Source organism: Silurus meridionalis, chromosome 13, assembly GCF_014805685.1.
Source record: "Silurus meridionalis isolate SWU-2019-XX chromosome 13, ASM1480568v1, whole genome shotgun sequence".
NCBI lineage: Eukaryota > Metazoa > Chordata > Actinopteri > Siluriformes > Siluridae > Silurus > Silurus meridionalis.
Window position 1 is genome coordinate 9,964,648 of NC_060896.1, and position 9,090 is coordinate 9,973,737.

Below are 9,090 nucleotides of genomic sequence, written 5' to 3' on the forward strand. Positions count from 1 at the left end.
TTAAACACCACTTTCTAAAAACAGCTAAACCAAAAAAAAAAATCTCTATCACTTACCTCCAACCTCTGGCCCTTTTTCTCAGCTAGATAAGGCTGCTCCTGTACCTACAACACGCTTCACTTCTTACTCCTCTTAGATCACAGAGTCAGCAGTCCAACCAACCTCGTTTACAAGTGCTTCTTTTCTTGAAAAAAAAAAAATAAACAACTTACTTTTCTAACTACATACTAGTGACTGCATTGCACATTCACACAAAAAAAAAAAAAAATAAAAACTGTTAATGTCATTATTATTATTGGGTGGTGTACCATATGCAGTGTACCAGTGAAACCGATATGGTGTGTGTGTGTGTGTGTGTGTGTGTGGCACTGAAAGGACTGTGCCAGACCTCATAGTGCCATTTTAATTTATATTTCAACACTGTATATGCTACATTTCTTTCCACACTATGAGACACACCTAGCTTGCTAGTCTAGTTTAGGTGTACAATTACAGTTAACCCTTGATCAGGAAAATCAGGAGTCTACTGACAAAATTCACTGTGTTGACACCACTTCCGAGACTGTGCTAAACTGCAATACAAAGCCACTCTCTACAAAGGAAATGCTATTCAAATGGGGCCTGTGGTATATTTGCATGAACCGAGGGCTACAGTGAAACAAGAACATGGAAAATGATCAACAATGTGCTGCATATGTGTGTGTATATGTGATAAACTAACACAGTGTATGAACAGACAGGAGGGTCCCGATTGTATGTAAAATAAAGGAGTGAAAGTAAAAATCCACCCTGGACACTAATACATGTTATAAATAATTATAATGGGCATGTGGTTTTCTGTGATGTTCATATTATATTATTTTGTAATAAAATTCTTTCAACAACATGATGCTGTCACGTTTTGGTTCATTATTCATTAAAATCATATCAAATCAAATTTTATTTATAGAGCGCCTTACAGCCACCAAAAGGAGCACAAGGCACCTTCCAATAAACAACAATAGACAATAAAATATAAGAACACAATGTACATAAAATAGCAGTTGAATCAGGGGCTACTTGTTAACAGGTTGTAAGAATAAATGAGTTTTCAACTGCGATTTAAAAACACTCAGCACAGTGACGCATCGTACGTGTGCTGAAAGTGCGTTCCACAGCTTTGGTCCCTAGACAGCAAATGACCGGCCTCCAAACTTTTTATATTTGTATTTGGGAATGACCAGGGATGTATGTCCAGAGAAGCGGAGAGTTCTGGCTGGTTGGTAAACCGTTATTAATTCAGCAAGGTAGGCCGGGGCCAGACCATTAATGGCCTTGAACACAAACAGCAGGACCTTATACGCCACCCTGAGCCGCACCAGAAGCCAGTGAAGCGAGCGGAGGACAGGGGTGATGTGAGAGCGTTTGGAGGTGACTAAAAGCCTCCAGCAGCAGGTTGTCCAGATGAAGGCCAAAGGGATGACCCTATCAGCCATAGCAAGACAAGTTGGTCGTTCCAAATCTGCCCACTCTGCAGTGACCAAACCTCTCATTAGCAGAAAGAATCAAAAGGCTAAACTAAGCTTTGCTGAGGAGCATGTTGTGTGGACAGAGGAGAACTGGTCCAAAGTTCACTTCAGTGATAAAAGCAAGTTTAATTTATTTGGGTCCGATGGGAAACATTATGTTCCGCGACAAACTGGAGAAAGACTGAACCTAAAGTGTCAGTGAAAAGTGGAGGAGGAAGTGTCATGGTTTGGGGCATGTTTTCTGCAGCAGGAGTTGAGCCTCTTATACAGCTACATGGCAGAGTGAATGCAAATGTTTATCAGAACCTTTTTCAACAACATATGATTCCTTCCCTGCATTCATCACCCAATCAGCCCGCGGTGTTCCTGCAGGACAACGCTCCATGTCACACAGCAAAACGGGTAAAGCAGTTCCTTAAAACTGAAAACATTGAAATAATGACATGGCCTGCCCAGAGTCCTGATCTCAACCCAATAGAGAACCTCTGGAAAATCCTTGGCGACAAAGTTATGGCCAAGAAACCCACTACAGTCACCGGACTGTGGAGGAGGCTGGAAGAAGAGTGGACCAAAATCACACCAGAGCAGTGTGAGAGACTAGTGCTGTCCTGTGGCCGCAGATGTGCTAAACTCATTCAGAGCAGAGGCTTGTACACTTTCTACTAATTGCTGACTGTTGTAACCTTCAGAAAATATTGTTGTAATCTTTTTCCATGCTACAGTCATTGTTGTTCTCTAATTTTGATCAGTGTGTTTTCTGCAAAATAATGTATTTTTTGGAAATGCCTTAGTTATTCTGTGGAAAAGGTGTTCTGGTAGCATGGTATAGACAGAACAAAAACTCCTTCAACTGTTGAGCAGTGAAGATGACATTATTTCAGAATTGTTCAATTGTTTATAAATTGTTCTCTAATTTTGATCTCCAGTGTATATATATATATATATATATATATATATATATATATATATATATATATATATATACACACACACACACACACACACACACACCCCCCCTCTCTCTCTCTATCTATACATACATACATATATACATACATACATACATACATACAGTACATACATCTCTCTCTCTCTTTAGGTAGGTTTCTTTTACAATAATGGCAGTTTGCCCTTATACAGAGGGATTTACGGTACAATTATGTCACTTAGAATTATACTTTTATAAACAAAGTTTAGAGCCTTGTTCAAAAACCCAGGAGTGGCAGTTTGGTGGTGCTGGGACTTGAACCCAAGACCTGAGAAACCCATATGAGTGTGTAATAATCAGGTGTCCATTAACTTTTGCCGACAGAGTGTAGATCATATTAACAATTTAATACTAGGCATACAAACATAACCTCATGTTCATATGTTTTTTTCACAAGAATGCTTTTAGCTTTCACACCTCCTCCTCTCTAAGCACACTTCAGTTAACATCATTCTAAAACTTCACACTATTAATGCTATCAACACCATCATGGTGTTCATCGTGTCATCTCGGAGATCTCTAGCCAGCCGCAACAGGTCTTTAGATCATCTGCGTCTTTCTAGCATTCTGGAACATGAAGAAAATCCTTGCTAGGTCCACTACTTCTACAGACAACATTGCTGGAAAATGCTGATTTTGAAAATAAGCTCTTATTCTTTTGTATTTAGGAGCAACACCACATAGTGCAGTAGGGAAAAACTAACCAGTCCCATTGCGATCTAAACCCAGCTGACATTGACAATGCAACATTCAGTGAATGCTGCTCCACAATAAGAAGGAGCAACATCTAAGGACCAAAAAACGTCACCAAAAATAATGAATTGCAAATGAATTGTCCTCATACATTTACGCCATTTGTCAGTGCTTTATATCCAGAAAGACGTACAATGTTCTCACTCATATAACTGAGCAGTCGAGGGTCTTGCTGAAGGACCCTGCAGTGGCAACTTTAAGTTGTTGGGATTGGAACTCACAACCTTCTGTCCAACATCTTATGCACCATTACCTGTATATAAAAATAAACACTGTACATTGTATAAATACTGTATAATATACTGTATAAAACGAGAGGAGGAAGAGCTGAAGGTGGCCGAGTTAAAGATGCTGCGAATTTCAGCGGGTGTGATGAGGAGAGACCGGGTTAGAAATTAGCTTATTAGAGGGGCTGCGCATGTGAGATGACGTTTTGAAGACAAGGTCGGAGAGGCACGATTGTGATGGTTTGGACATTTGCAGACGAGAGACATGGGGTTAAGAAGAATGCCGAGAATGGTGTCACCAGGCAGGAGGAAAAGAGGAAGGCTAAGGACAAGGTTTATGGATGTGGTTAGTGAAGATTTGCAGGTGGTTGGTTTGAAAGAGATATAAAGGACAGAGTGTTGTGAAGACGGATGATAAAGTGTGGGAGCAGCCAAAAGAAGAAGATACTGTATAATCAATACAGTGAACACAGTGTTCTTGTGAGGTAATGTTTGTTCGTGTGTGTGTCCATCCAGTTCCTTAGTAGTCGAATGGCATGCAGTGTGTCCCCCATTTGACATCATCATATGATCAATAATATCTAAATATTTAAGGGGGAGATTTCAGGGTAAAGTTTCCCTTGAACAATATTGAGTATCTTTACAATGCATGGTGAAGGGGAACTGGGCTTTCACACTGGGTTGCTATCTGTCTACTTCCTTTTCCTGCCTCATATAGGTCTTCGACACAAGCTCATGCCATCCCTGCACTGTATAATCTAATACAATTCTGTATATTTCGTGTTTTTTTCTTGTCTTATAGGTCGGACATTGAACAGCTGTACCATAAGCGTCTTGGGCTGATCCCAGAGGTCTAAGAATAACGCGCGCGCCCTCAAATGCTTCAGCAGTGCACGAGCGAGATCCTTATAAATGTCAAACACACAAAACACACAAATGGATCGTTTAGTTGTGTTGCTGACTGATGCATTTTGGTTTGCTGATCTTTTTTTTTCCCGTTCACATCCATCCAACAGTGTATGGAAGGGGAAACAAATCTGAGAAACCTGAAAAAGTGTGAACATTGTAAAGCTGACCGGAAACGTAACCACACCATATAAACTCTTTGCAATGCAATATTGAGAATTTCCTTCCTCGTGTTTATCGAGGACGCTATTAAATTAAATGTGCATGTGTTTGTCAACAAAACAAAAACAAAAATAAGCTAATGTTTACCTCTAGAAGGCGAAGATTACTGCAGCCCGGTTCGTCCTTTGGGGCGCTGAGTTATCACTACAATAATGCAAGGGTGGGATTATTTTTTTTAAACCTAAAAACCTAAAGTCTCAGAAATTATTCGTTTAATGATAAAATCAAATCTAGAGAAACCTTGAGTTCCCAGTGGACTCTCTGGTTTAACTATGAATGCAAGCTCTATATCCAGCACAGCCCATATGCAAGTCTGCGGGGCGGATCTTATACAGAGCAAAAAAAGGGAAAAAAAATATATGAAAGATTTACACCTAGCACACATTTCCACCAGATTACTGCATTATCATTATTATTATTATTATAGATTTAAGTAAAAGTCTGAGAGTGCATGATACAGGATTTAAAGCCTTATTGTCAGCTGAAATTCCTTCCAACACGAGATTTCTGCTAGTTCTCGCGAGACTTCCGCACTTCTCACCGGACAGCCCAGCTGACTGCTTGGATCTGGAGCGTATTTAGGTGGATATTGTGTTTAAAGACATTTCGTGCTTTTGTTGACACTAATTATGGCAGAGACGGATCCGAAATCGGTGCAGGATCTTACAGCAGTGGTAAGTGTCAAATATCGGGATGCTAAACCAAGCGAGGCTAGGCTAGGCTAGGCTAAGTTAAGTAGGGTAAGCTAGCTACAGTAGCATAACAACCAACGTTTCAGGCTTTCTGTTTACATAGTGTCCTTAAATGCTGTACGTTATAATAAATAAGCTGTTATTCTAAATAAAAGTGATCTGACTGAGTTTTGATGTTTGGTAGATTAGTTTAGAGAGTGTTAGTGAGTAGAGTCAGACTGTAGTTTGATAGCCTTAACTCTTAACTCCATGATCTAGCAGTTCTGTTAATAAGAGTGATGGCAGTAAATGAATGTAACCCGGTTGTGTGTGTGTTGTGTGACAGGTGCAGACATTGCTGCAGCAGATGCAGGACAAATTCCAGACCATGTCAGATCAAATCATCGGGAGAAATATCCTTCCTGTAATGAGCAATAGTGGATAATGCATGCACACACACACACAAACATATATTTGTGAGAGACACACACACCTCACATCCAGTAGTAATGAGAAAATGTTATCATTTTAATTCTTTGAATCACCTCAAAATCAACTAATCTTTTTTCTTTTTGAGTCGATTAGTTCATTTCGTTCCTTCAATCATAAATAAAAGAAAATGTTAAATTTTTAATAAGCAGATCCTCCAACACATTTACGTACATGCACCTTGACTATAGTTCCAATAATATAAATAAGACAACGCAGCTAGGGACAAATTGTGATGAACAGAATGTGTAGCTTCACCTCTCATATCCGCTGGTCTGAGTCGTTAGTTCTTTTGTCACCTGATTCCCATAAATCTTCTAACAATAATGTCAAGATTCGGGGAAAAAAAAACCCTGATCTATTGCATTGTGTAGCGTCTATGCGAGTCACGTGATAAAAGAACGAAAGAGTTGAAGAGGAACTACTCAATTCTGTTTCCTGTACATAACCTACAAAGATTTTGCAATGCCTCGTTTTGAAGCAACATCTACGATCAGAATCAGGTGTTTGTCAGTGATCTGCAGCTAAACTGTAACTGAATTTACAATCCAGAATTTCTGTTCTTTCTTGTTCTCTACTGATCACAACTTAATTTTCTCGTGATCCCGACAAAACAAACATATTGGGGAAAAAAATGGATATAGAAGGTCCACATTCCACTGTTAAAATGTCCAGATTTCATTTGTTTCATTTTGCTATATTAAAAAAAAGAAATAAGACACCTCTCTAAAACAATGAAGCCTTGTGGTAGCACCATGATGCTTTATGGCTCCAGGGTTTTTATAATGCTGAAGGGAATCACAAATACACGATAGCAGGTGATTTTAGTGCAAAAGATTCAGGTAAACTACAAATTTAAAAGAACTTCACTTTTCACAACAATAACCCAAAGCATTCATCCAAATCAACAAAGCATCGACTTAACCAGAGAAAGATCAATGTTTTTAAATGAGAAAACAAGACTTGAAGAAATATTATAATGCATGACCTCTTAGGATTTCTGTATATTTTGGCACCCCTAAAGTCAATATTTAGAATAACAGCATTGTGTGTCTTCCTTCAGTCTCACTCCATTAATTTAAGCATTTTGAGCAGGAATGGAAAATGGGGACAAACCTTTTTCTTTGTTTTTTTTTTTTTTTTAAGCAATACGCTAGCTAGCTTACTAATGAGTGGTGTATAATTTCCTCCAGCAAATGATTGTCTGTTATACAGAGTGTCCCACAAGTCTCCATATATACATACAATATATATTTACAGAGCTTTTATTTAAGAAGGCCTTTGACAAAAGAAGACTGTGTTGAAATCATTGTCATTGTTGGATTGGGTCCCAGTGTCGTGATGGACTTTAACAGGAAAACATGGTCAAACATGTCACTTATTAAACTTATTAACAAGCTAGAGTTGCGGACCAACTGAGAAGTGTTCATGAACATGACGAAGGCACGACCAACATGGTGCTGGCTGTTCTGGTCGCTCATGTACTAAGAATTTTAGGACACTTTTTTCGTTCTGGATGGTTTTTTCATTTTAATTTGATGTCACTTTCCGAACAGTGAAGAAGTTGTAAAGATCATCCCGAATTCCCCGAGTTGGAGTTTAGGGGGGTGTTTTTTTTACTGGTTTTAATCTCTGTTTGAATGCAGTAGATCTATCAAGGTTAGGAAAACTTGTAGAGCAATCTTGGTTTACTAGAAGCCTTGTAGGATTTCTTAGACTTTTATTCAGTCTGACATGGAGCTGGTCAGTAACAGATATTTTTATGTATTTTGTGCCATGTGCTGATCACAATGTATATTCTGAATTATTTTCATGAGAATTCTCTGTTAAAAGAGACCAGGTTTGGGGCTTAAGTAGTTTTCCTGGGGAATTTAGTTCCATTTATTTTCACCATGTCATGTCGATGTACAGAGACCCGGAGAGATTCTTATAATCCCTCCAGGAGGTCCTATCTCCTAGTTGGTCTGGGGATCCCTCAGGATAAGCTAAAATCTGGATTAATGGATAATTAAAGGAATGTTTGAATAAGTTCCATCATGGCCAATCAGGATGCTCACTCATCACCCACCTTTTTGGTTTGAACTGATAGTGATCGAACAATGCTTGGCCCAGAGTAGTGTGTGTGTGTGTGTGTGTGTGTGTGTGTGTGTGAGAAAAGTTTCGAGACTGTTCTGTAACACGCCAACAGATGGCAGCACAAGGCTGCACGCACAGTCACAGGGAGCGCCAACCTTCATAAGTCAGTGTGCAACGCGCGTTTCTCACCGGAAACAGCGTGATCACACCCTACTCGCCAGATTTGGCTCCTGCGGACTTCGCAGTCTTCCCGAAGATGAAGATCTGGCTCAAAGGTCGCCGTTATTTTTTGAGACCCTTCCGGAGATCCAGTATAGCAGAAGGCGCTTGAAACTCTTTAAAAAGGAAGACTTTCAGAACACATTACAGAATCGGCAGGAACGCTGCATTGCATCGCAAGGTGACTATTTTGAAGGTGATGGTGTGTAAAAAGAGCTAGTCTTGAAACTATTTCATACCACCTCATACAGACATGATTCAAACCAGCCAATATTAGGTGATGCTTGTACACATCCAGACCTGTTCCTGTAACACCCTCCATCTCCAATGCTGAACTCTTATTTTTGGCATGTTTTTGGGGATTTTTAATCCTGTAAATGGAGCTGCTTTGTTTGACATTTAGTTTTTTAGCCATTTTAGAAAAAACATTTGCATTTCAAAAGCTCCAGTTGCGTAGTACTCCATGTGTTGACCTTAACAAAAGTCACTTGATGAGATGAGCACACGTATTGATGATTTGGAGAAGAATATCGCTGACCTGATGACCCAGGCCGGGGTGGAGGAGGCAGAAGGAGAGAACAAAGCCAAAGATGGCGAGGCTTCTTAATGAAGGTACTTTTTTTTTTTTTTTGCTTTATGTGAAATTATTCATTTCATTCCTGTTTAATATACATTTGCTAAATGACTAACATCAGCTATTCTGTTAAACAGGTTGCCCAGTAATGACTGAGTAAAGGAAACTCTTGGAGAGCAGCAACCTTTCCCCAGTAGTGCTGCCTGCTTTGATTTGATGTATTGTTGTATAGTTCTTTTTATACTGAATTCAACTAATTCCAATGGATGTTGGATAATGTTCTCTAATATTTAGGTTTTTCTTTATTGGTGGTGCAGATCATGTTTGTAGCCTGCTTTAAGGCCAGCCAGCAGCATGGTTGAGGCCTGTTACTGTATTATCAGCACTATGTAATGTGCCAAACCAACACCATTCCAGTTTCAACTGAGTTTGTGCTATTAAAGTTTAATACAAAAGA

The 9,090-nt window shown here is 39.3% G+C and overlaps 2 protein-coding genes across 4 annotated transcripts in view; one reads left to right on the plus strand and one right to left on the minus strand.

Moving 5' to 3' along the window:
• The window catches only part of si:dkey-246g23.2 (solute carrier family 66 member 2), a 66,585-nt gene extending 58,690 nt beyond the window's left edge, over positions 1-7,895 (minus strand). The window contains exons 1-3 of one of the 3 annotated variants that reach the window (XM_046864799.1): positions 5,063-5,157; positions 4,845-4,930; positions 4,692-4,748 (exon numbers count right to left, since the gene is read on the minus strand). The gene's annotated coding sequence lies outside the window, so the exon portion shown is untranslated. Of the gene's footprint in view, positions 1-56; positions 185-4,691; positions 4,749-4,844; positions 4,934-5,062; positions 5,158-6,022 lie in introns of those variants that run through there. The other 2 variants (XM_046864800.1, XM_046864801.1) reach the window with 2 other exon arrangements.
• On the plus strand, positions 5,137-9,090 carry hsbp1b (heat shock factor binding protein 1b). Its single transcript, XM_046864802.1, has 4 exons — positions 5,137-5,278; positions 5,622-5,688; positions 8,548-8,671; positions 8,771-9,090. Exons 1-3 carry the CDS (start codon positions 5,234-5,236, stop codon positions 8,664-8,666), a joined length of 231 nt encoding a protein of 76 aa, XP_046720758.1. The 5' UTR covers positions 5,137-5,233; the 3' UTR covers positions 8,667-8,671; positions 8,771-9,090.